This window comes from Saccopteryx bilineata, chromosome 4 (genome assembly GCF_036850765.1).
Source record: "Saccopteryx bilineata isolate mSacBil1 chromosome 4, mSacBil1_pri_phased_curated, whole genome shotgun sequence".
Lineage (NCBI taxonomy): Eukaryota > Metazoa > Chordata > Mammalia > Chiroptera > Emballonuridae > Saccopteryx > Saccopteryx bilineata.
The window spans coordinates 222,317,922-222,345,685 of NC_089493.1; the positions used below are offsets into that span (position 1 = coordinate 222,317,922).

Sequence of the window (27,764 nt, forward strand, 5' to 3'; positions counted from 1 at the left end):
CATGTACATCCTTGTGTCTCCTGACCATCCAGAGTATGATTGATTTATTTTAAAAATGTGTAAGGCAACCTTAAAAAAAGGTAAATGTATGTTCTTCTTGTTTCTATAAATTAGTTATCAAACAAACATGATTTTAAGTTAATAAAACTGTAGCTGGAACTAATTTCATTTTTTGAAAGAAAATTCACTCCTGGGCATCAGTGAGCATGAAAAAACTCACTACTCAAAGGGTTAAGTGCCTCCTAAGTGAAAACAATGAGACTTTGTTTACTTTTTCAAACCTCAAAATGAACACAGGTCAATATCAGTAGCCTATTTAGAAATGAGGAAACTGAAGTTCAAGGTATTCACAAAGCTAACGAATAAAAAAGGATTGTTGGCCCTGACTGGTTAGCTCAGTGGTAGAGTGTCGGCCTGGCGTGCAGGAGTCCCAGGTTCGATTCCCGGCCAGGGCACACAGGAGAAGTGCCCATCTACCTCTCCACCCTTCCCCCTCTCCTTCCTCTCTGTCTCTCTCTTCCCCTCCTGCAGCCAAGGCTCCACTGGAGCAAAGTTGGCCCGGGCGCTGAGAATGGCTCCATGGCCTCCGCCTCAGGCACTAGAATGGCCCTGGTTGTAATAGAGCAACACCCCAGATGGGCAGAGCATCGCCCCCTGCTGGGCATGCCAGGTGGATCCCGGTTGGGCCCATGTGGGAGTCTGTCTGACTGCCTCCCCGTTTCCAACTTCAGAAAAATACAAAAAAAAAAAAAAGGATTATTGTCATAGAAATTTAGTTGATCTTCAGTCATTCATTCAACAAATGTTTACTTTTAAAGCATGTTCTATGTGTTCTATACCAATCTGAAGGTCAAGAACCAGGCCATGCACTGGGGACACAATGGTGAGTTGTCTCTGCACTCCTGGAACTTACAGTGACCAAGATAGACATTAAATACAAAATTATGTGAATGAATCTTTTATTTAAAATTGTGACAAGTACAAAACTGAAGGAATTATGATGGGACCTTATAGAACAATCAAAGATGACTTCCTAGGAAGTAATATTTAAGCTAGAAGATGACTAATAGTTGCTAGAAAATGGAAGGGAAGAAGATTCTGGGCTCCCCAAACAACATTTTAAAGATTCTGTATGTGGAAAGAACTTGATATATTTATAGGACAACTGAAAGGTCACTGGTGTTGGAGCAGCTGTCTTTTTCCTCAAGACATTTCTGCAAGGACATTGCTGTTATAAATATACAAATCTAGGATATACAACCTAGACCACACTATGCATGAATTGGAGGACACTAAGCTGGGGACAGGAGGACACAATATGATGGACAGGTCGACATAGCCAGAACACCATAGGCATTGCTCATACCTCAAAGACTAGGGTCCTGATTGGATAAGTAGTGGGCAGCCTCAAAAGGTTTTTAGCAGGGGAGTAACATAATCATATCTGTATTTGAGTAAGACCATGCCTTCTAACTGCTGTAAACTTCTTGGTAAGATGGTTTAGAAATAATCTTAAGTAAATTGGGTCTCTTTAAAAGCCTATAATACATTAAAAAGACAAGCCATACACTCAATTCTTCTGCCTTCATAGCAACAGATACTTTGTTGGATGGTCTTTCTACTCAAAAGGTGGTCCAGGGAACAGCAGCTGCAGGAGCAGCAAACCAGGGAGCTTGTTGACAGTGTAGAATCTTAGGTCCCACTTATTCAAACACAATCTTCCATTTTAACCAGCTCCTCACGTGGTGTGTTTGTACTTGAAAGTCAAGAATACCACGCTTCTGCCATAATATGCCTCTTGTGACTCAAAAGATCAGGAAACTATTAACTATAAAATAAGATTATTTGAATTGATTCATTCATTTTACATCAACCACTGTTTGGTAGGTATAGCAATCTTTTAGCTAGAATTTTCTGCCAATCTGTTGATTATCTTTAGGCACTTTGTTATAAGCTTGAAAGTATAAAGGATGCTTTCAAAATTATCAATTATAGAGGTGCCTGATAGCTCCCATGAATTGTGCAACCTGCAATTTGGTAAAGGATCTGTGGCCCTGCCTGGATGCTGTGCAGTGTGATGGGTGAAAGGAGTCTCTGGAAGGCAGTGGTCTGGTTCACATCTTACTTTGCCACTTAGGAAGTACATGACTTAGTTAAATGACTAACGTTTTATGTGTTTCAGTTTCCTCATCTGTAAAATGAAAATGATAATTGTCCCTACTACATAGAGTTCTTATAAGGCTTCAGCAAGTGAACACATTTAAAGCAGTTAGAAACAATGTCTGGAACATGTTAAATGTTTTATATTTGCCAGTTTGTGGTTGTTGTTATATTACGGTTGCAAATGAGAAGCTTCCTTGGAAATCATTTTTGGGCACTGAGCAAAGAAAAGAATGTCAGCCACACTTCATTCAAATGTTGCTAGCAGGAGAAGGCCACCTTCTAATAATTGGGAAATTGCCAAATATTTGCTCCTTTGATGCCACATGTAAGAAACTGCTCAGGCCATGTAGCCTCAGTTACCCTGGGTTTTTAAAGTCAGTAATCCAAAATAGTGTCTTACAATTTTGAAGTCTTTTATAAACATTTGTAGTTGATTATTTTTCTTCAAATTTAAGATAACCTATTTTAAAAATATAACCAACAAACATTACCTTCTCATGCCACCAAACTGTACCCAAAGAATGTTATAAATCACCTACCGCATGACATCAGTTTATTTGTATCAAGTTTTAGTAGTGTAAGCTTTCCCTCAAAATACTATATACTTCTTTACACGTGGAATTATTACTCATGGTAAAAACATGGTTGTACTCCCTAGAAACTGCAGCCTATGCAGCATATATTATAAATTAAAATTTTATAATTCATTTATTTAATTTGGCTATTTTCTGACCCTCAGTGAAGTAGCATCTCATATTATAAGATAGACTTTTCATATATGTTCTGCTGATTCTTTAAAAATAGAAATTCTGATAGATCACTTTCATAGAGCCCAACAAAAAGCTAAAGCTATCACTCCAGCTATAAGATAAACTCATACATTTTAATCTTTGGAATGTGTAGTTATCTATCAAAAAATTCTGTACCTAACAGAATTAGTAACTGCTTACTGAATGAAGGGAACTTTGTTTTAAGATATATACCATAAATATATCTCCTTAAAATCTTTGTTTTTATTCATGAGACAATTTAACACAAAGTTAAATTTTATCAATTAGACTAAAAGGATACTATTTAGAAAGAAAAACTCTCCCATTAAAAATACTGATAATTAGATTGCCTGAATCAACTAATTCAGCACATTTTACTCTAAAATTTTGCTTTCCTAAAAATATGATCAAACTTCTCGATTATCAAATGGTGTTCTGAAATACTCTGAAACTTCTAAACAAATGAAAAGAAAATCTCTGCAAAAATAAACAAACTTATTTTTTATTACATAATAACTTTCATTTTAGTTTAGTTAATAAGATTCCATGAGTATATTATTTCTAACTTAAAGTGACAAGGTTTCTAGTAGAGCTTAATAAGTCAATCAATCAATTGATTAGTAAATTCTGTCACTTCAGCCTTACAGTATTTAAAATAGCTAATAAATTCAATACAATACTAGAGTGGCTATGTAACCCTGATCAAACACCTACTAGCCTTTGTGAGAAATGCTGGGTATTTGAGCAGACTGGGTACATGTACTTGTGTGTCTACCACATAAGAGCCAAACCAAAGGTGATATACTGCGGGACCTTGATAACTGAAGTCTCTCACACACACCAGAAAGTAAACCTAATACTTCTGAAAAGTAAATATGGGGTTTATTTGTGAGAAAATATGGTTAAATATTCATAATTATAATTGTTCTTCCTATACTTAGTGTCTATATCAGTATAGTCAAAAGTTTCTATCTTGCCTGACCTGTGGCGGCGCAGTGGATAAAGCGTCAACCTGGAACACTGAGGTTGCCAGTTTGAAACCCTGCACTTGCCTGGTCAAGGCACATATGGGAGTTGATGCTTCCTGCTCCCCCGCCCCCTGTTCTCTCTCTCACTCTTTCTCCTCTCTAAAACGAATAAATAAAAAGTAAAAAACAAAAAAAAAGTTAAAAAAAAAAGTTTCTATCTCAATTGATTTTCCAGGCTCTTCTATATAAGTCTATTGATAGGAGAACATTTTTCTACTGGGACCATGTCCGTGAGTTTCAGTGACTATATCACAGTAACTCTCCAGGCTGTGCCAGATACTATCCATGCCACATAGCCACCTTGTCTCATATTTTATATCCCAACTGATCACTGACAGACCAATTACTGGACATTTTCCTATAAAAAGCACTGTGCTAGTTTGAGGAAGAATATAAAAATCTATGATCAGCCCTAAGTACCTAGCTGTAAAGACCAGTTAAATACATATGCACTAGGGTGTCCTGTCAATCCAACCTGAGAGGGCATAGATGACAGCTCGTTCAGATACTCCTCGCCAACTCCGGGATTTACCTTGTGTAAGTAATTGTATAGGGAGGAAAAGGGACAGAAAGTTCTGGTTCGGTTCAAAATCCAGAACTGTCCACCATTATCTATCAGCTATGTGTGTCTCTGGGCAAGCAACATTATCTTAATCTCTAAAATGTTGATAATTTTCACAATAGTATATACAGTGTGTCCGTAAAATCATGGTGCACTTTTGACCGGTCACAGGAAAGCAACAAAGGACGATAGAAATGTGAAATCTGCACCAAATAAAAGGAAAACCCTCCCAGTTTCTGGAGGATGATGTGGCAGCATGTGTGCATGCGCAGATGATGACGTAACACCGTGTATACAGCGGAGCAGCCCATGGCCATGCCAGTCGAGATGTGGACGGTACAGAGGAAAGTTCAGTGTGTTCTGTGGCTCGCTAAATTCGAACCCGTGACCAAAGCACAACGTGAATATCGGCGCATTTATAACGAAGCGCCACCACATAGGAATAACATGACTCGGTGGGATAAGCAGTTGAAGGAAACCGGCAGTTTGGTGGAGAAACCCCGTTCTGGTAGGCCATCAGTCAGTGATGAGTCTGTAGAGGCTATACGGGATAGCTACCTAAGGAGCCCTAAAAAATCTGTGCGTGAGCCCACATCGAACTGCACTGAATAGGTATGAAACTGGGAGAGTTTTCCTTTTATTTGGTGCAGATCTCACATTTCTATTGTCTTTTGTTGCTTTCCTGTGACCAGTCAAAAGTGCACCATGACTTTATGGACACACTGTACTTTATAAAGTAATAATAAGAATCAAATTAGATAAGAAATATAAAATGCTTAGCACAGTGCCTGACATCTAAACAAGTCAACATAAAAGTTGGCTACTTGAGAAAGCAGTTTCCCTAGCAGCTGTTTTCCCTTTAGGAGAGTGGAGTCATAGCCTGAAGCTAAAGAAATTGCTTTCAAGTGGACTATGCAAGATGTAAGGCCCAAGGAGAACTGCGTGGGGTCTAAGGGAATAAGGTCAGATTAGGATTGAGGAGAGGGCAATTGCCAAACTTCTATGTGAAACACAGTGAGTTGTGGTGACAACACAAATTTTATGGATTTGAGGGCACCATGGGAGAAGCAATACTCTCAAAAGGGCTCAGCAGGGAGGTACCTCCCCAAAGGGGCTTTTGGCTAGCAAATAACAAGGTGGAATGGACAAGAAAAGTATGGGAAACTGAGAAAGCAGATCTGAGAGACCAAACATTCCCAGAAATGACTGGAGTGATTTGGACAGGGGAATGCTATAAATTTCATTTTTATACCAATGGGCTGGCAAGGCCTGTGACATCTGCCTCATTCACAGACAAATATGCATTATAATAATATTATAAGGCAGAGTGGCTAAGAGTGAACAAGAAGCCAAGATAATGGCAATTTGGCCCCACCTGCTGAGGCCCCTCCATGGCCTTGCCTCAGCTCCTAAAATAGCTCGGTTGCCGAGCACTGGAGCAATGGCCCCAGATGGGTAGAGCATTGCCCGTAGAGAGGAGCTTGCCAGGTGGATCCTGGTCGGGGCACATGCTGGAGTCTGTCTCTCTGCCTCCCCACTTCTCACTTAAGAAGAAAGAAAGGAAGCCAAGATAATGGATACTGTGAAGTTCAAGGAAAAGATCAGTGTGAACTGGAGCCTCCAAATATCTGGAACATCAGCTGGTCCTTGCAGACCAGTAGAAAACAAGTTGTTTATGGTGTGTCTTTCAAGTTGGAAACATGGGTGAGAGCCGAGTTGTGCAGGGAGCATGTGCCCAGGCTTTGTGGACAATGGCTACAATGTGTGTGTGTACAGGTGCACACACAAGGGAGAGTGGCAAATAAGATTAGAAATTAGGGCAGGATCATGTCTGAATGGCTGAAGGACATGGAATTGGTCCTGCAGGTGACGGGGAACTGGACTGGAGAATAAAACAATTCTGATTTAGGAAACTGAAAATGAAACTAGTGGTTGATAAAATTAATCTGGCTTCATGTGTACTAAGAATAGAAGGAGAAATGTGTAGATATGTGAAAATGGTTAGGAAACACTTCACAGGTATAGCAGGAAAGCAGTGAGATATAATATTAAATTGGCATAATGTTACTAACCATTTTCTAATATAGCACTTACAGGGAAAAAAAGTCCAATTAAGAGAAGTATGCTCTTCTGTTACTCCTCAGTTTCCATTCATAATTTTTTCATGATTATGTCTCCATGCCCCAGTGGAGGATCCACCTCCAAGCCACAGTTTACTTGTAAGTTATAAAAGTGCTCTTCAAGATCCACTGAAATTTCTAATGTGGTTCTACTGCAACTGCTGTCTGTCTCTCTCTTAGATCTAATTGAGACCTGTTTTGGACATATAACTGTTCTTTAATTTTATTAGGCATTTTAAACCCAGCTTTTGATCCATTTACATATTTCTAGATAATGGTAGTTATGATGGAACCATATTACGTAAAATATTGTTTTCCCTCATTCAGAGTCTTTGGGGAAAAAACCTCTCCAAAAGGTTTATAAAGCAGTTCAGTATTTTGCCTGCTGCGAACCCCACTGACTATTGATACAGTGCAACTGGTTTATATCTCACTGCCAACATTTGAGTAGGAAAAACATTTCATTCAACTCAAACAATGACTGAGGTTTTTGAGGACATTCTCATAATTACAGATACTCACTTGAGCTCTTCAGCAAGACTCTCAGGACAAGGCCATCGTGATGCAGCAGGGTTTCCAGAAGCAGGTTCCAATTACAACCTGGCTGGGCTAATAGCAGTTTCAGCTCACCCTTGGTTGTCAGTCGTCCAGGTGATGGAGTCCTTTCAAAACGCCAGATAAAGATAGAGTAATGAAGTTAATTTATCTGTGAAATTAATAGCCTTAAAGTACAGATGTAATGCTAACTCCCTTAAATGTCAATTCCTCCAAGATTACTCTGAAAATGCTTTCATGCTTGCTTACTTTAGGGTTGCTCAGGGAAGGAATTACATTTAATCTCAAGTAGCTAAAAGCAAATTAACATTTGGTAACTTGCCAAATTTAAAACTGATACAGAATAACCATGCCCATATTGCACAGAACTATGTCTGTTTTAGTTTCATGGAGCAAAGAAAAATTATTTATGCATTTATTTGGAATGCAATCATTTGTTCATTCACCAATGATATGAGTACCTACTATGTGCTATTAACTCCTTTCATTATTCATGGCAAGACATTTCAGTGGGTTTTGGCTACTTTGTAATTTGTCATGTATTGTGATTGCTGATAAAACTAAAGGAATTCAAAGCTTCTGTCAAGGTACAAATGTAATCTAATCATTTAATATGTACAGCCTTAAATCAACAGGCAATTATCAGAACCACTCTAACAGAGGCACTGCTACCTACTTGGGTAATCATTTCATCAAAGAGAAATAATTCCAAGGCAAATAAGCTACCAACTGGGAAATTATCATCAGTGTTGAACAGAAAATCAAAGTCAGGTCCCCCATATCAATCACTATTATCATTTACTAATGAGGCAGCAGGAGATAAGAAAGTAAAATGGAAACTGAAAACTGATAACGTAATTCACATTTTCCTTCTAAAATCATAAAGTTTAGATTGGCTAAAGGTCACAACATCTAAAATCAGGTTACAGCCACAACAACAAGAAGGCAGGAAATGGTCCAACTCAATCTGGTTGCAGCCATGAGGGCTGTGGGGAGAGGGTGGCACTGGGGCGAAGAGGCGTGGCTGAACAACATAAACACAGGAGGGGCCACAAACTTCAGAGTGCAGAAAGGTAGAATAAAGGGTACAGTTGAGAAAAGTGATTTGCGGGATCATTTCCAGATGAAATTGACAGAATGGTGGATGCTCCAGTTATCAACATAGTCTAGACCAGTGTTTTTCAAAGTCTGGGCGCTGGACCAGCAGCATCAACATCACCCGTGAAACTGTAAAAATGCAAATTCCCAGGCTTCCTCCCATCAGAGTTCTGGAGAAGGTTTGAGAACCACTACGGTAAGCAGAGCTTTCTGGTGCACAGGTTGTAAGGACAGATCTAGCTGGCACCGTCTTTCCTGCCTGTGCCTTTGTGCCCTCTCAGGCCAGTCTTGGCTGCCAGCCCTGCAATAATCCTTTACTTATTCTAATCCTACCCATCTTTCAATTTGCAGCAAAAATATTGCTTTCTCTGTGAAGTCTTCACAGAGAAATAAATTCTCTCCACAGGTGTCTGTCTCACTCTGAATTAGGGTACTTATGACAAGTATACACATTTTAGCACTTTATTATTTCATCAGTTAAAACTTTCTCTACTAGATGCAAGCCTCATGATGATACAAGAATTTGTTTTATACCTCCAAATCTCCTACCAGTGCACTAAGCACATTCAAAGGCTCTGTAAATGTTAGCTTATTGAATCACAGGCTCATAAATGGGCAGGCAAACTCTTCCTTTCGAAAAAGAGGATGCTTTGCCAAAAGGCTGGTTTAAGCAAAAGTGACAGGATCCAAAGATATAATGAAGAAGTGTCAATCAAAGCACCTACTCCTTGGCTTGGCATTTGGATCATCTCACAACCTTATGATGCGCAAAGTCCTTCAGCCTGCATCTGAACTTTGGGCCAACTCAGGCTTCCCACGTAAGACTGAGAAACAGGACTGGAAAAAGAGAAATTCCTTGAGCAACTGGTGGGGCAGCGTGAGCCCTGGTGGGGAAACTCCTGCTCTGGGCGGAGGGGGAAGGCAGAATGGGAAGTTATTTTACTTATCTCTAATGCGTGGGAATCAAGTCCACCAGTTCAGTTCTGAATTGCCTTGGGTATTCCCATACTGGTCTGCCTCTTGTAATAGTTCCAAACATAGCACCAAGGGAAGAATCCACTAGGAGAGCCCTTCAGACTGGAACACTGAAGCAGATCCTCACAATGGCTGTCCCTATTTCTCTCCTAAACCCCAAGTGCTAACTTCTGGAATCTCATTTGGGGGTTCAGCAGATAAAAGCAGCTAGTTGGTACTAAGTGGTATATTAAAATTGCATTTGTTTTTAAACATTTCCTATCGATTTTACTGGAGTTGAGTGCTGACTTAAGGATACATGTAATGAACTGAAAGATCTAGTTTTGTTGGAGCACAGAAAAGGAGGAGGGCCCTGGAAGGCAGTCTGAAGGGGGAAATTGGAGCCCGATCGTGGAGAGCCTCATTAGTGGGGACCTGGGTCCTGTCGAAGAGTTGAAGGCAGATGAATTTCCTGATCTGACTGCAGGTGGAGAATAGATTGGAGGGAGCTTCAGCCCTTCAGATGTAATAAAACAAAAATAATTTGAGTGTAATTTCATACCTCTGTATTCAAATACCTGGTTATAAATAAAACCTCTCATTTGCCAGATGGGAAGCTGTTTGTTGAAATGTACCTAAATTCTGGGATCTTTCAACTTATCACAGATTTGAAATGTACAGTAGAATGACTTACTATGAGGAAAAATAAAATATTACCAAGACTCCTCAGTCACAAGCCTGAGGACTGAATGCACTGAGGAATCTGTGTTGGGCATATGGAGAAGCATATGCTCTCTCATCCGCTCAGCTGCTGGGGCTGTGAGCGTGAGATGAGCCTCACGGAAAATGACAGAAAGAGAATTTTATATATATTTTTATATATGTACAAATGTATATGTTGAATTCTACTACAATACAAAGAAGATAACAAAATTGCATGGATCCACTGGAACATATGAATCTTGTAATGGGAGACAGGATGAATTTATGGCTAGGTTATATCCAGCTTATATTCTAGTAAGTCTTGCATTTCTGAGGCACAAATTGGCCTAAAGAATTTTTCAAATCCAGGTAGTAAGGAGTGATACAATAATGAGAATCAAACATTATTGGTTTATAAAACTAACAAATTACTTTTATAGAAGCATCATGCAAAATCTTAGCTATTTTCAGGTGTGTTTACTTTATAATAATTTGTCAAACACTTCACTTATAATTTCTGCAATTTAAAAATATGTATGTATACTGCAATAGAAAGTTTAAAACACTCTGAGTTCTATTAGAGCACACTAGCCTGAGTTTGTACTGCAAGATGAGCAGTCTTACTGCTCAGACCACAGGACCATGAGATTCATACGGGGTGGGTGGTCAAAAGTAGGGTCACAGTGTGGTTCACATAGAAAATAACACCTAATTAATAATAATACAAAAATAAACTCTGTTTTCTGTGCTCACATCTGTAAACCTACTTTTGCCCTCAGAACATTAGCATGGATTCTGAAACACACAGCTGCACAGCGTGGGGATGATATCCTGTGGTGGAAAGGCACGGTCCTTCAAGATTTGATATTTACCTTGAATCATTAGCCATTATGTGATACTATGTTCCCAACTATGTGAATCCAAGAGCCAACAGGTGAAACTAGAAAGCCACTCTCACCAGTGCTCCTAATGATCTGCTGGGGGGATCTGGGTTTTCCCTGCCCATGAGCACCCCAGGCATTGAGCGAGTGGAGGGCCTGGTTTCTGTGGTGGTCCTCCACCAGGGGACCATGAAGAATTCCACTGAACATAAGTTATAGCTGCCATCTGGTCATTTTTGGCTTCCCAAGACAGCAGTCTATTGGGCAAACAAAAAAGTTACTATACTGGCAAGGGTGATTATGCCTGATTATCATGATACACTATATAAGGTGAATAGGAAGAGTATGGAATTCAAGAGATTATTACCCCTTTGCTTTTATGACTGGTAATCACCATAATAAGAGACTGAAATAACCACATTCTGAAAGGTGAATGAGAGCCAGGGGTTCAACCTCTCAGAGAAGAAGGTCTCAGCGACTCCACTGGGCAACAACACATAGGTAGAGGAATGTAACAAAGAACCTTAACTTGTAAACTCTGAAATAATTGCAGCAGAGGAATTTCTAGATTATCCCACTGACTCTGGTGCTATAAAATTTAAAAATAATTTTTTTTTTGTGACTAGCCATCACCTAGAAGAATCAATGATAGGACCCAGAAAGTTGAGCGTGGGGAGTGAGTGGGTTTCCGTGGCGTGAGGGGCGAGCTCAGCAGATGCTGTCTCCCTCAGCCTCTTGCCCATACCACCCACCTGCCACTGGTCTGACTTCTGACTGTGAAAGCCTGTATTTCTCTACCTCCCAGGAAAACAGGCTGGAAGTACCAGCAAATTAACACCCCAGTGCAGAACTCAGTCAATAACTTATGAAAATTGCTGTATAAATATTGCAGCATCCTTGCTCCTTTGGTGGGATAACTCTGAGGTGTGAATTTCCCACTGGTTCCAAGAATTTCCCCAGAAGGTTTAAGTTCTGGTTACTCCCTGGATTTGGCTTGATTATACTAATCTTTTTTGCTCTCTTCTTTTGTCTCACAAAGTTCCCTTCCAGTGTTTTCTCCACTTAGAAGATAAATTACTGTCACCTGAGTCTTACTCTCTGGTTCTGCTTCTTAGGGAAATCCAAAATAAGACATTACTGGAGACCTCATCTCATTTAATCCTTGATTCATGATTATTGAGAAACTAGTCCAAGTTCATCTAGTTAAAAATGTGGCTGTTGGACGTTGAACAGGGTCTCTCTGACTTTAAAACACGTTTTCATTCCCCTCCTCCAGGTTTCTGTTCATTCTACCTGGTTGATATTTGATGGGTAAGCTGTGTTTTCCAGCATTGAGGATGTTTGGCTCTATTTCATCTTCTGATTGAGGATACCATGTTTTTGACCCAAAATCAAGTTTGTGGTCTCAAAGCTCATTCCCAAATTGGAGACATGTTATTCAGGTACCTAGGGACTGATTTCGACCAGATGGTTCCTGTCAAGGATTACTGGGCCAAATTTATAGCAGAGACCATCAGCTACATGATTCAGAAAACAAAGACGAGCGAGTAACTAAAGAGCAACAAAGAGTGAAAGCCCGAAGTGGGGAAATGAGAATGGAGGAGAAGCCCCTGTTTTACTATACTATTCTTTGCTTTCCAAAACAGATTCTTCAAATTTTCTAGGAAAATAAATAAAGACAAAACTTTAAAGCAATTTTGTAATTTTTTTTTTTTAATAAATTTTTATTAATGGTAATGGGATGACATTAATAAATCAGGGTACATATATTCAAAGAAAACATGTCTAGGTTATTTTGTCATCAAATTATGTTGCAAACCCCTCGCCCAAAGTCAGATTGTCCTCCGTCACCCTCTATCTAGTTCTCTGTGCCCCTCCCCCTCCCCCTAACTCTCTCCCTCCCTCCCTCCCATGTCCTCCCTCCCCCCCCACCCTTGGTAACCACCACACTCTTGTCCATGTCTCTTAGTCTCATTTTTATGTTCCACCAATGTATGGAATAATGTAGTTCTTGTTTTTTTCTGATTTACTTATTTCACTCCTTATAATGTTATCAAGATCCCACCATTTTGCTGTAAATGATCTGATGTCATCATTTCTTATGGCTGAGTAGTATTCCATAGTGTATATGTGCCACATCTTCTTTATCCAGTCTTCTATTGAAGGGCTTTTTGGTTGTTTCCATGTCTTGGCCACTGTGAACAGTGCTGCAATGAACATGGGACTACATGTGTCTTCACGTATCAATGTTTTTGAGGTTTTGGGGTATATACCCAGTAGAGGGATTGCTGGGTCATAAGGTAGTTCTATTTGCAGTTTTTTGAGGAACCACCATACTTTCCTCCATAATGGTTGTACTACTTTACAGTCCCACCAACAGTGAATGAGGGTTCCTTTTTCTCCACAGCCTCTCCAACATTTGCTATTACCCGTCTTGTTGATAATAGCTAATCTAACAGGAGTGAGGTGGTATCTCATTGTAGTTTTGATTTGCATTTCTCTAATAACTAATGAAGCTGAGCATCTTTTCATATATCTGTTGGCCATTTGTATCTCTTCCTGGGAGAAGTGTCTGTTCATGTCCTCTTCCCATTTTTTTATTGGATTGTTTGTTTGTTTGTTGTTGAGTTTTATGAGTTCTTTGTAAATTTTGGATATTAGGCCCTTATCTGAGCTGTCGTTTGAAAATATCAGTTCCCATATAGTTGGCTGTCTGTTTATTTTGATATCAGTTTCTCTTGCTGAGCAAAAACTTTTAATTCTGATGTAGTCCCATTCATTTATCTTTGCCATCACTTCTCTTGCCATTGGAGTCAAGTTCATAAAATGTTCTTTAAAACCCAGGTCCATGATTTTAGTACCTATGTCTTCTTCTATGTACTTTATTGTTTCAGGTCTTATATTTAGGTCTTTGATCCATTTTGAATTAATTTTAGTACACGGGGACAGGCTGTAGTCGAGTTTCATTCTTTTGCATGTGGCTTTCCAGTTTTCCCAACACCATTTGTTGAAGAGGCTTTCTTTTCTCCATTGTGTGTTGTTGGCCCCTTTATCAAAGATTATTTGACCATATATATGTGGTTTTATTTCTGGGCTTTCTATTCTGTTCCATTGGTCTGAGTGTCTATTTTTTTGCCAATACCATGCTGTTTTGATTATCGTGGCCCTATAATATAAAGTCAGGTATTGTAATGCCCCCCGCTTCATTCTTTTTCCTTAGGATTGTTTTGGCTATTCGGGGTTTTTTATAGTTCCATATAAATCTGATGATTTTTTGTTCCATTTCTTTAAGAAATCTCATAGGGATTTTGATGGGAATTGCATTAAATTTGTATATTGCTTTGGGTAATATGGCCATTTTGATTATATTTATTCTTCCTATCCAAGAACAAGGAATATTTTTCCATCTCATTGAATCTTTTTCGATTTCCCTTAACAATGCTTTGTAATTTTCATTATATAGGTCCTTTACGTTCTTTGTTATGTTTATTCCTAGGTATTTTATTTTTTTTGTTGCAATCATGAAGGGGATTATTTTTTTGAGTTCGTTTTCTAATATTTCATTGTTGGCATATAGAAAGGCTATGGACTTTTGTATGTTAATTTTGTATCCTGCGACCTTACTGTATTGGTTTATTGTTTCTAATAATCTTTTTGTGGAGTCCTTCGGGTTTTCGATGTATAGGATCATATCATCAGCAAAAAGTGATAGCTTTACTTCTTCTTTTCCGATATGGATGCCTTTTATTTCTTTGTCTTGTCTGATTGCTCTGGCCAGAACTTCTAGCACCACGTTGAATAAGAGTGGAGAGAGTGGACAACCCTGTCTTGTTCCTGATTTAAGGTAGAAAGTCCTCAGTTTTATGCCGTTTAATAGGATGTTGGCTGATGGTTTATCATATATGGTCTTTATCATGTTGAGATATTTTCCTTCTCTACCCATTTTGTTGAGAGTCTTAAACATAAAATTGTGTTGTATTTTATCAAAAGCCTTTTCTGCATCTATTGATAAGATCATGTGGTTTTTGTTCTTTGTTTTGTTGATATGGTGTATTACGTTAACCGTTTTGCGTATGTTCAACCATCCTTGAGATTCTGGGATGAATCCCACTTGATCATGATGTATTATTTTTTTAATATGTTGTTGTATTCGGTTTGCCAGTATTTTGTTTAGTATTTTAGCATCTGTATTCATTAGAGATATTGGTCTGTAGTTTTCTTTCTTTGTGCCATCCTTGCCAGGTTTTGGTATGAGGGTTATGTTGGCCTCATAAAATGTGTTTGGAAGTATTGCTTCTTCTTCAATTTTTTGGAAGACTTTGAGTAGAATAGGAACCAAGTCTTCTTTGAATGTTTGATAGAATTCACTAGTATAACCGTCTGGGCCTGGACTTTTATTTTTGGGGAGATTTTTAATAGTTTTTTCTATTTCCTCCCTGCTGATTGGTCTGTTTAGGCTTTCTGCTTCTTCATGACTCAGTCTAGGAAGGTTGTATTGTTCTAGGAATTTATCCATTTCTTCTAGATTGTTGTATTCGGTGGCATATAATTTTTCATAGCATTCTACAATAATTCTTTGTATTTCTATGATGTCTGTGGTGATCTCTCCTCTTTCATTTTGGATTTTATTTATTTGAGTCCTGTGTCTTTTTTCCTTGGTGAGTCTTGCCAAGGGTTTGTCAATTTTGTTGATCTTTTCAAAGAACCAGCTCCTTGTTTTATTGATTTTTTCTATAGTTTTTCTGTTCTCTATTTCATTTATTTCTGCTCTGATTTTTATTATCTCCTTTCTTCGGCTGGTTTTGGGTTGTCTTTGTTCTTCTTTTTCTAGTTCCTTAAGGTGTGAAGTTAAGTGGTTTACTTCGGCTCTCTCTTGTTTGTTCATATAGGCCTGAAGTGATATGAACTTTCCTCTTATTACTGCTTTTGCTGCATCCCAGAGATTCTGATATGTCGTATTTTCATTTTCATTTGTCTGTATATATCTTTTGATTTCTGCGCTTATTTCTTCTTTGACCCATTCATTTTTTAGAAGTATGTTGTTTAGTTTCCACATTTTTGTGGGTTTTTCCCCCTCTTTTTTGCAGTTGAATTCTAGTTTCAAGGCTTTATGATCAGAAAATATGCTTGGTACAATTTCAATTTTTCTAAATTTGCTGATATTGTCTTTGTGGCCCAACATATGGTCAATTCTTGAGAATGTTCCATGTACACTAGAGAAAAATGTATACTCTGTCGCTTTGGGATGAAGTGTCCTGTAGATGTCTATCATATCCAGGTGTTCTCATATTTCGTTTAAGGCCACTATATCTTTATTGATTCTCTGTTTGGATGACCGATCTAGAACCGTCAGCGGTGTATTGAGGTCTCCAAGTATGATTGTATTTTTGTTAGTTTTTGTTTTAAGGTCAATAAGTAGCTGTCTTACATATTTTGGTGCTCTTTGGTTTGGTGCATATATATTAAGGATTGTTATGTCTTCTTGATTCAACTTCCCCTTAATCATTATGAAATGACCATTTTTGTCTGTGAGTACTTTTTCTGTCTTGTAGTCAGCATTATTAGATATGAGTACTGCTACGCCTGCTTTTTTTTGGTGTTGTTTGCTTGGAGTATTGTTTTCTAGCCTTTCACTTTGAATTTGTTTTTATCCTTGTTGCTTAGATGTGTTTCTTGTAGGCAGCATATAGTTAGATTTTCTTTTTTAATCCATTCTGCTACTCTGTGTCTTTTTATTGGTAAGTTTAATCCATTTACATTTAGTGTAATTATTGACACTTGTGGGTTCCCTACTGCCATTTTATAAATTGCTTTCTGTTAGTTTTGTATCTAGTTTGATTCTTCTCTTTTGTTTTTCTATCATTTGTTTTTGTTTGTGTTCCATACTTCTTTCCTCTGTTGCTACCTTTTTTAAGTCAAGTGTTTTTGTGGTGGTTTTTTTAAGGGTGGTTACCATTAAGTAATGAAAAGGGTACCTACCATATTCATTGTAGTACCCTATCTTATAAGTATTTCTGCACTTCATCATCCTTTGCTACTGTTAATCTCCATCTTCTCCCCCCTTTTTTTCCTTTGTTGTCACAGTTTAAGTTTGGTTTTATTGTGTTCTTGGTGGAGCTGTTACTTGTGGTGTTGTTTTCTTTTGTTCTTTGAATCTGGTTGGAAAACCCCCTTTAGTATTTCCTGGAGTGGGGGCTTTCTGTTGATAAATTCTCTCATCTTTTCTGTATTTGTGAATGTTTTTATATCTCCTTCATACTTGAAGGATAGCTTTGATGGGTATAGTATTCTTGGCTGAAACTTCCTCTCTTTCAGGGCTTTAAATACTGGGGTCCACTCTCTTCTAGCTTGTAGAGTTTCTGCTGAGAAATCTGATGATAATCTAATAGGCCTTCCTTTATATGTTGTACTCTTCTTTTCCCTGGCTGCCTTGAGAATTTTTTCTTTGTCATTGGTTTGTGTCATCTTTATTATGATGTGCCTTGGAGTGGGTTTGTTGGGGTTAAGAAAACTTGGTGTTCTGTTTGCTTCTTGAATTTGAGGCTTTAGTTCCTTCCACAGGCTTGGGAAGTTCTCATCTATTATTTGTTTGAGTATGTTCTCCATTCCATTTTCTTTCTCTTCTCCCTCTGATATACCTATTATTCTTATGTTATTCTTTCTGATGGAGTCAGACAATTCCTGTAGGGCTTTCTCGTTTTTTATTATTTTTGAGTCTCTTTCTTCTTCTCTCTGTTGTGCCTCAAGTTGTTTGTCTTCTATTTCACTAATCCTATCTTCAATCTGGGCTGTTCTGTTAGCTAAGCTTGTTACCTCGTTTTTCAGCTCGTGAATTGAGTTTTTCATTTCTGTTTGATTTGTTTTTATAGTTTCAATTTCCTTGGTAATATATTCTTTGTGTTCATTGAGTTGTTTTCTGATCTCCCTATATTGCCTTTCTGTGTTTTCTTGTATATCTCTGAGTATTTTTAAGATTTCTATTTTAAATTCTCTGTCATTTAGCTCCAAGGCTTCCAATATGTTAAGTCTTTTCTCCATAGATTTTTCCACATCTATTTGTGTTACCTCTCTTTCTTTTGTATCCATAATATTCGATTTCCTCTTTCTTATCGGCATCTGAGGGTGGTCTTATTGATAACACTAATTAGAATTAATAGAGAGTAAAAAGTAAAAAAAAAAAAAAAAAAAGGGTAAAATACCCCACAAAAAAAACCAGTAATAATTTATTATTTCCCCCTTTTTTTCTCTCTTCTCTTTCCCTCCTCTCCCCTCCTCAGGGAAATATCGTGTCTATAATGGAGGGCCTGATTTGGGGTGAAGAGTTCAAGGGGCAAAAAAAAGGGAGTAGGGACCTACTAAATGCAAAAAAAAAAAAAAAAAAAAAGGAAGAAAATCTTAGACAAGCATAAGATGATTTGCTTGTAAGTGATGGTCAACTAAGAGATATAATGAGAGGGATAAGAAGGAATCAGAAAAAAGGACCAAAAAAGAATAATAAAGAAGAAAAAATAAAAATAATAAGTAAAAATCTGTTGTATTAAGTGGAGCGAAGACTAAATACAATGGAGACCTTGGGTTGGGAGGACCCAAAATGCCACAAAAATAAACAAACAAGAGAAAAAAAAATAAAAACAAAAGCAAAAAAGAGAAATAAAGCCAAAAAAAAGCCTTGAGTCCCAAATTAACTAATTTGTTCGTGATTGAGGATTATATGGGAGGAAAGTAAAATGAGAAAAGAAAAAACGAATAGAAAGGAAAAAATAAGAAAAAGAGAAAAACGAAGGAAGAAATAAAATAGGAGGAGAAAAAAACAAAATAAAGCAAGACAAAAAAAAAACAAACAAAAAACAAAAGAGGAGAGAGTGAGAGTTAAGTGTTTTGGAGTATAACCTTAAAGGAGGGTGAGGATGAAGAAGAAAAATAAAATGCAACACTCATGGGTAGTGTAGTTCAAGAAAGGGGAAGCATAAGATGGGCAGAGAATAGAAGGACCGAGGTGGAGGAAATAAAGGCAAAAAGATAGAAGAAACAAACAACAACAACAACAACAAAAAATTAGTGGATCAAGTTGTAAAGTCTGTGGGTTTTTCTTGATTTTGAGAGGTTAACTTCTTCCTTTTTCTTTTCTCTCCCTCTTCCTGGTCGGTGACTCTGTACCCCAGGCTCTGCCCCTGTGTCACTCTTAGGTAGGGATTTGCAGTTGATGGGATTCTATGGCAATGTCATATATTTGGCTTTAGTCTTGCTGGAAGTAAAGGCTTGTTGGCGTTTGCAGGGTCCAACGATGAGAGAGTTTGCTTTCCTGGATTCTCTCTCCTAGTCCCCCCTTTCTGAATTAGCAGCCTGGTGATCCAGCTATAAGGCTGCAACTGCTTCTGCCTGGGGAGTAAGAGGCTCAAAGAGCTGGGAAATCCCCACTCTATCCCCACTCAGTGCAAGGCTTTGGGAAAGGCTCTGACAGTCAGGGCCTCCAGTGTAATCAGGCGGGGGTGGGAGTCAATTGTTGTCAAGGTGACTGTTCAGCGCCTATCATTTAGTTGGACCTCTCAACCCAGGCTTTCCACACTTTGTAGCCTGTTTTTGCAGGGTAGAAGAGGCACTAGTCTCTGCTTACGACTAGTGTAGTATAGACCTTATTATCTGCCAAGTCCTTCTTGTTAGCTCTATCAATCAGAAGTTGCCCCCGCCCCTTTAGCGAGAGGCACTAAAAAATATCACGCCTCTTGTCTTGGATCGCTGAACTGAGAGAGATCTTATCAATTAGAACCGAGGGTGCACAGATTTCATGGGTTAAGCTAATTTCAGTGATTGGGTCGCAGCTGTGCTTCCGAAGGTATTTTAGGCTGCCTGCGCGCGCCCCTCCCCCAAGGCTTGATTGTTAGCTTGAATGGCTGGGTGAGGTGCCCCAGCCACGGAGAGAATCTCCCAAGCCTCTCCCGCTCGCCCCGCCGCTGGCGGCTGGACCGCACCAGGCGCAGGATAATGGAGCCCCCTGGGTGTGCGGGCCAGCAGGGCGCCCTGGGCGCGTGGAATGCCCAAGGCACGCGCGCGAATGGGGCGCTCTGGGCACCGGTGGCCGGCGACCCCCACTCGCAGTGTGCGGGCCGCTGGGAACGTCAGCGGTGCTCAACCGGACCGGGCGCGCGCGGCTGCTTGCGGCAGCTCGCGGCGGCCGCTCTAGGCGGCGGCTCGCGGGGGCTCGCGGCGGCTTGCGGTTCCCAAGTATATGGGCTGACTCACCACAGGCGCACTTCCTTGCGGTTTGAAAGAACGTCCCTGTGGTAGCTTCCTCCACACCCTCGTCTCTCAGATTCAAGTGATAACAGTCCTTTCGCTATCAGTTTGTGTGGAACTCCGGAATGCTCCGAGGATAAATTTTTCTGTTTCTAGTTGATAAATTTGTTGTGATTTAGGGGAGAGCTGTCGGACGCGCTGCTCACGGCGCCATTTCCGTGACGTCACGCCATAATTTTTCTTTAAGAAAACTACTTTAATACTTGAGTAAAAAAAATTGAGGGGAAAATCCAAAAATATTTTCTTTATCACTTTAACAAGATTGTGTAAATTATATTTGGCTATAGCCCCAGAAATGTCTGCATATATTTTAATCTTTATAATGGGTATAGCCAAGTCTCTCTAAACTTTATAATTAAAGATGACCCAATAAACAGAAATTAGACAGGGTTCACCTGAATGTTTATACGGAGGATTTGATTTAATTTTAAATCGCATTTGATAAGGTAGATTGGCCCTTAAAGAGGTTCAGTGTTTTTGGAGTTGGTTGCAGCTACGCTATCTTGTGCACAACGTAGAGGGTAGGCATTCAACCTAAAAAACTTATATTACTTCATGATTTAACCAAATTAACCTTTTTTACTTGAGATGACCCCATTTTACCCAAATCATCCAAAGATGTTAGTACCTAAGAGCCATACTTCAATGTTATACAAGTTAGCATATCCCATTTCTTTTTTTTTAAACCCATGTTGCCAACTTTTTTTTTTAGATTTCTTTGTTTACTAATTTTAGAGAGGAGAGGAGGGGGGGGCAGGAAGCATCAACTCCATGTGCCTTGATCAGAGAAGGGCAGGGTTTTGAACTGGCAACCTCAGCGTTCCAGGTCTATGCTTTATCCACTGCACCACCAGCAGGTCAGGCACATATCCCATTTCTAAAAATATAATTTTAATTTAAAAAATAATATTACATTTCAGTCATTAGTCTTGGGCTATCTCTAAAGTACTAATCTAGCACCTGAGCCCATGGACACTAGTGAATCACTCAGCCACTCCTTTTGAAGAGGAGAAGTCATCTCTCCAGAGCCTTTAACTATTAATTAATATCCTGTTTCTTAGATTCAGATCAAGAAAGTTCTCCCATGGCATCATACTTCTGATAAGAGCAGAGACCCAATGAGAAAGCAGTTCAATATTCTTGACAGTTTATCACATTTATAGTGGTTCCTTAAACAAGTTTAGATAATTGATAAAATCTGAAACTTTCTGAAAATACAGCTCTTTACTAACAGCCGTATTTTGTGTGTGTGTGTGTGTGTGTGTGTGTGTGTGTGTGACAGAGACAGAGGGAGTCAGAGAGAGGGACAGATAGGGACGGACAGACAGACAGGAAGGGAGAGAAATGAGAAGCGTCAATTCTTTGTTGCGGCACCTTAGTTGTTCATTGATTGATTTCTTATATGTGCCTTGACTAGGGGGCTACAGCAGACTGAGTGACCCCTTGCTCGAGCTGGCGACCTCGGGGTCCCGAACCTGGGTCCTCACCATCCCAGTCCGACGCTCTATCCACTGTACCACACCGCCTGGTCAGGCACTAACAGCAGTATTGATTGTTCAGTAAGTACCTATGTTATGAGTGCCATGTAGGAACATTAGTTAACTTAAACCTCAAGACTCTGCCATGAGAGTATCTCAGATGTTAAAGAAATAAGATGTTTCATAATACAAGAAGTAGAAAACAATATTGCATGCTGTTTTCAAGTAGATCAATAAGATTGTAATGTATGTATGTCTCAATTTCCTCAGCAAAATAAACAGTTTCATATAGTACAGGAAAACTGAAACTCATATAGCTTAACTCATTTTCCAAGATCACAGAATCACACAAGTCTACAAACCATGTCTGTTTAACGTGAAAACCTGTAGTTGTCGTCTATTATCTCACTGCTGGTTCCAGTGCTACGTTCTTACCTTTAAACCATAATAGAAAAAAAGAGCTATGAATAGATATGAACCTTAAGATATCTAGGTCCATCAATTACCTAGTTCATTTGACATTTTCATTTCTTTTAATAACTGCTCCATAGGCACATGACTTTCTCTCTGAAAATCTCTGCAAGGATCCAACTGCTTGTCCATCCACACTCAGGAACAGCTACTTAAGAGGTTTGGTGTTAAACAGCTCTCATTACTCTCTCCTGCCTGTTGGCTCCATGTCAAAGCTTGGCACTTCATCAGAGTACAAGCTCTCTAAGCTACTTTTCTCAGTCCTGGGGAACAGCTGTCAGCAGCAGCTGGGAGACCAACACTCTTTTTTTCATCCTCCTCCCCAGATGTTCTCTCTACAGGAAACTAGAAGCTACCTCCTCAATAAGACCATACCTCATAACTGAGCTTTACCACTCAGATCAAATGTTTGAAAAGAGCTAAAGGTACCTCTTAATGTGATAATATGTAACACAATAATCCTTTGAACACATTTGTTTCTTCATTCACTCAACTAATATTTTTTGGCCAGTGTCTCTGTGCCAGGCCATGGAGACACAACAGTAAGCAAAATCCACTACCTATTTTTTATGGAATTTAGATAATATGTGTATAGTTCAAATTATCATACAAATAGATATAAAGTTACAATTATGAAAACTCAGTGCAGGAAAAGCAAAAGATGCTATTAGAAGATGTATAATAGTAAGAAGAAGTGAACTATTTAGATTTGGGGATGATGAAAGGCTCTCTTACAGAAGGCACATTGGAGCTAAGAGAGGAAGGTAGATGGTATCAGTTAGGAGAAGGAGGAAGAAGACATTTCAGAGAACAGGAAAAGCATGTGTAAAGATCGTAGGGCATAAAGAAGCATGGCATGGCTAGAACAGGTAAAAAGGCTAATGTATAGAATCTTAGGGTAGTGAGTTATCAGAAGAGTTTGCATATAAGATCTATGTAGGTCTTATAAGCTAGGATAAATTTTGTGTATAGTATTTAAGGAAAAGGGAAATTCATGGAAAGTTTTTTTGGGGGGGTTGTTTGTTTTTGTTTCCGGGATTTTTTTGAGAGAGAGGAAGAGAGGGGTGCAAAGAAAGAGAGAGAGAGAAACACTGACTTGTTTGTCCAAGTAGCTGTGCACCTGTTGATTGCTTCTTATCTGTGCTCTGACAGGGGCTCGAACTGGTGACCTCGGGATGAAGCTGGTGACCCTGGAATCAAGCCGGTGACCTTGACTCTCCAGGATGACGCTCTATTCACTGTGCCACTGGCCAGGGCATGTAAGGTTTTTAAGCCATATGTATGAAATGATAAAATTTAGTTTTGAAGTTGGATTTAGGTTTGAGAAATCTCTGGCTGCAGTTTGGAAAACACTGCAAATGGGAGTCAACATATATAAGAGAAGAAAAGTAGGAGGTCATTGCAGTATTGGGAGAGAGTTGATGGTTTGGACTAAGGCAAAGGTGGTGCTATGGCTAGAAGATATTAGGGGCTGAAACTAGCGAGACTTAGTAATGTCTTGGCTATAGTAGGATAGAAAGAGGGCAGTATTTAGGTTGCCTCCTAGGTCTCTGGCTTGTACAACTGCATGGAAGTACCGTTAGCCAAAACAGGGAATAAAGAGAAGAGGATCAGATTGGAAGGAATATCATATGTTTAGTTTGGGCCATGTTGAATTTGAGGTGTCTTCGTGATCTCCGGGTGAAAAAGTCAAGCATTCTGTATGGTTGGCGCCCATGGATATATGAGTCTGTAGTTCTAGGAGAGCTTAAAATCAGATATGAATTTGCGTCACATAGGAAGTACATGAAGCCACAAGTGTGTATGACTTCACCTTGAAAAAACTCTTTGATAGAACTCTAAAGATGTTCCATATTTAACAGCCAGGTCAAAGCAGATGAACCAGCCAAGAAGACAGGGAAACAGAAATAGGAAATGAAGAGAAAAATAGTGAGAATACCTCAGAAGAGTGTGTCTCAAGATAGAGGAAGTAGACAATGGCATTGCATGCTGTTAAGGTTACTAAGATTGTATTCCTCACCAAAATGTAGCTTTTTAAGGAAAAGATCTTTGTCTCAAACTTCATTGTCTAACTTTCCTCTTCCCATTAATACATAGCACAATGCCTTACCTGGACAAAATATTTTAAATGCATTTATTGAAAGAATAAACAAAACACACAATTTGGTGAAATGAATAAAAGAAAAGACCCATATAGCATACAATATAATGAAGTCAAAGAAAGCTTAATATATTTAAGGAAAGAAAAAATGTATATAAATCTAAAACAGGATTACATTTAGTAAAGGCATATAGAAACAAAAGCATAGTAGAAATAAATATCTACAGTTCAAACTGGACTGGCCACGAGTCAAAAAATCATGTCGTTATCATAAAGGAAAATGAGCACGGTAAAATGAATAGACTGTTTACTCACACTGATTATGCTCATTGGATTCAGTGTGCAGTTATGACCTACTTAGCTAGAAGAGACCTGAAAGATATTTGGAAATATTTAAAAATAAGCAAGATGAAAGTACGGAAAATAATAAAAAACATTATATGCATCTCAGTATAATTGACTAAGATAGTATTCTGTCTAGAACACTTACACAAAAGCACAGTATAGTGCCACAGGATTAACCTTGAGATTAATATATTCTCCACATGCCTTAGTTTAATCTATATGAAACTGATTATCCTTTCTAAATCAACTCACATTGTTAGCCTATATTATTGCTAGGGATAATGAATACAGTACATTTTACCTACTGCTTTGGAAATACGTTTACTTTCCCTAAAGCAAAGTCTGTTAAATTCTGCTCCAGAGGTTCTGGGAGAACATGAAATTTCTATTCTTACCAATTTATATACTTCATAGTTTTCTCTAGTAATCCTATAGACAAAAATATGGCCCATACAACTGTTTTTGCATTTGTAACTTTTACTTTAAGTCGTAATTTCATCTCCTTCTTGCTCTATTTCTTTCTTCTCATCTACTTTTAATTTTTATCTTAATATATTTAATACTGTTAAAAGCTGACGGAAATCCTTTCTGAAACAATGCACAGGTAGAAATAAGCAAATAGATGAAAAAATTACAAAGATGCTCCATAATATTGAATACTCCAGAAAACTCTCCTCTAAGCCTCCCCCTTTCAAAAAAGAAACGCCCAACATATTTTTAGCTCATCTTCATCTGACCCAGCTATTTTCCTGAACAGTCCATTGTAGTTGCTAAGGTGAGAGAGACGGATGGAAAGGTGGGGATTTTTAGGGTCATATGATGGTGGTCTAGGAGTTCCCACTGCAATGTCTAACAAATGCCAATCAATGACTTGAATTATTTTGAAACTATTTTTATTGTTGTTCTGGGTTCCTCTGACTATATCACTGTTCTGAACATGTTGAATCATAAGTCGCACAGACCATGTCTTTCTAAGCAAATTATGTAGACCTGCTAGACAATAATTGTTAGAAAGTATTGTACTCAGTATAGGGAGGCTCATACTATACGTTGCAATGAGAGACAAGGACATTCTGGGAGAAAAACTATGTGTATATAAGGGCTGGATTCAATAATAACCAACAAATAAAAGTTAAAGGTATGAAATAACAGTATCTAAAGACTAGCAGGAAGCCTGGCAGCTGGAGCAGAGAAAATTGTTACACGCTGCAGGAGATAAGCCAGGAATAGACAATGTGAGTGAAACAGAAGCAACTATAGCTTCTTGAGCTTGAGACTAATAGAATAAAAACAGTATCTTAAAAATGGTAAATAACAGTCAAATGGACGAAGGTTATAATGGGAAGAAAGGAGGCTCGAAGAGAACTTTGGAGGAAGAATCAGCTGAAGAGGATGACACTCTAGGTCATGAACAGGCCCGGAAGCAGCTCAACATGGAAACTGCACTCAAGTTTCTGTCCTCAAAGTGTTGAATGAAGAATAATGATACTCCTAGGAAAAGATGCCATGCATGGAAGACAGAGGAAGAGTGGGAGGAAAGATCAGTTGAAGACATTATATTGGGTTTCTAGTAATACAGTGGGTCATTCAAGAAATATGGGCAGCTGGACATATAAAGTTTGGGTAAGGCAAGTGCTCAGAGCTAGAATGCAGAGCTAGAAAGCATCTGTACGGACGTTAGAAAGTGAGCCACGCAAAAGGGCAATAAAAATAAGATTTCTTCTAAATTTTAAAAAGTTATCATTTTTGTTTGTTTGTTTTTATTACTTATTTTTGGATTTTATTTATTCATTTTAGAGAGAAGAGACAGAGAGAAGAAGATAGAGAGGGGGGAGGAGCAGAAAGCATCAACTCCCATATGTGCCTTGACCAGGCAAGCCCAGGGTTTCGAACCAGCGACCTCAGCGTTCCAGGTCAACACTTTACCCGCTGCACCACCACAGGTCAGGCTAAAAAGTTATCTTAATAAAATAAAATAAAATAAAATAAAATTGTCTTGTTATAAGAAATTTGGGAAATATAAAGAACTTCACAGAGAAAAATTAAAATTGTTTGCCACCCTATCATACAAAGATAAAAACTATAAATTCTCTAGTTTGTACCTTTTCAATGTTTGTTTTTATAAATACATTTTTAATGCTATATGCAATTTAGGATGTCTCAATACGTCTGAAATGTATCCCACCCTCCAGTAACTGTTTATCCTCTGGGAAATAGAGCTTCTCTTGTCCTGCAAGTTTGGGGAATCAACATACTAGATCCTTCCCTTGGAGACAAACACTATACATTAGTGTAACGGAGGCCACACAAAGGAGCATCATAAAAACGACTGTGGCATGCCCAGGGAGTGGTGCAGTGGATAGAGAGCATCAACCAGGGATGCTGAGGACCCACGTCCGAAACCCTGAGGTTGCTGCTTTGAGCACAAGCTCATCCAGCTTGAACACAGGATCACAGACATGAGCACATGGTTGCTGGCTTGAGCTCAAGGTCACTGGTTTAAGCAAGGGCTCACTGGTTGGGCTGGAGCCCCTCCAGTAAAGGCATAAATGTGAAGCAATCAATGAGCAACTAAAGTGACACAACTACAAGTTGATGCTTCTCATCTCTCTCCTTTCCTGTCTGTTTGTGCCTCTCTCTCTCTCTAAAAAAAAAAAAGAAAGAAAGAAAAGACTATACGTACGGGTACCTAACAATCTTATTTTTTTTTTTTTAATTTTTATTCATTTTAAAGAGAGAGAAAGAAGGGGAGGGGGAGGAGCAGGAAGCATCAACTTCCATATATGCCTTGACCGGGCAGGCCCAGGGTTTTGAACCGGCAACCTCAGCATTCCAGGTCGACACTTTATCCACTGTGCCACCACAGGTCAGGCACAATCTTATTTTTTATGCACACCTGTTACCATGCCGCTGAACTGCTCTCCCTTTGAAAGGTGGAAGTGTGGTTGTCAGGAGCTTGGACTTTGAAAGGGACAAACCTAGGTTCCAAGTCCGCCTCCCAACTATGCTCTCTTACTACTTCATTCTCCACAAAACAGTGCTTAGTACTTACCTCACAGACCCATGTGAGGTTTGAGATCACACACACACACACACACACACACACACACACACACAGCACTTGGCATGTCTACTATACAATTCACTCGAAAAACTGGGCCAATTTTGATGATGTCATAATTACTAACCTACAGTTCCCCCTTAACTATAAATCACAATTATTTGTCATTTAATATTTTTTA

The 27,764-nt window shown here is 38.9% G+C and overlaps 1 protein-coding gene across 1 annotated transcript in view; it reads right to left on the minus strand.

The window, feature by feature from the left end:
• The window catches only part of KIAA0825 (KIAA0825 ortholog), a 565,493-nt gene that overhangs the window by 360,606 nt on the left and 177,123 nt on the right, over nucleotides 1–27,764 (minus strand). The window contains exon 14 of the mRNA XM_066273833.1: nucleotides 7,166–7,305. Coding sequence (XP_066129930.1) covers nucleotides 7,166–7,305 — 140 coding nt within the window. The remainder of the gene's footprint in view (nucleotides 1–7,165; nucleotides 7,306–27,764) is intronic.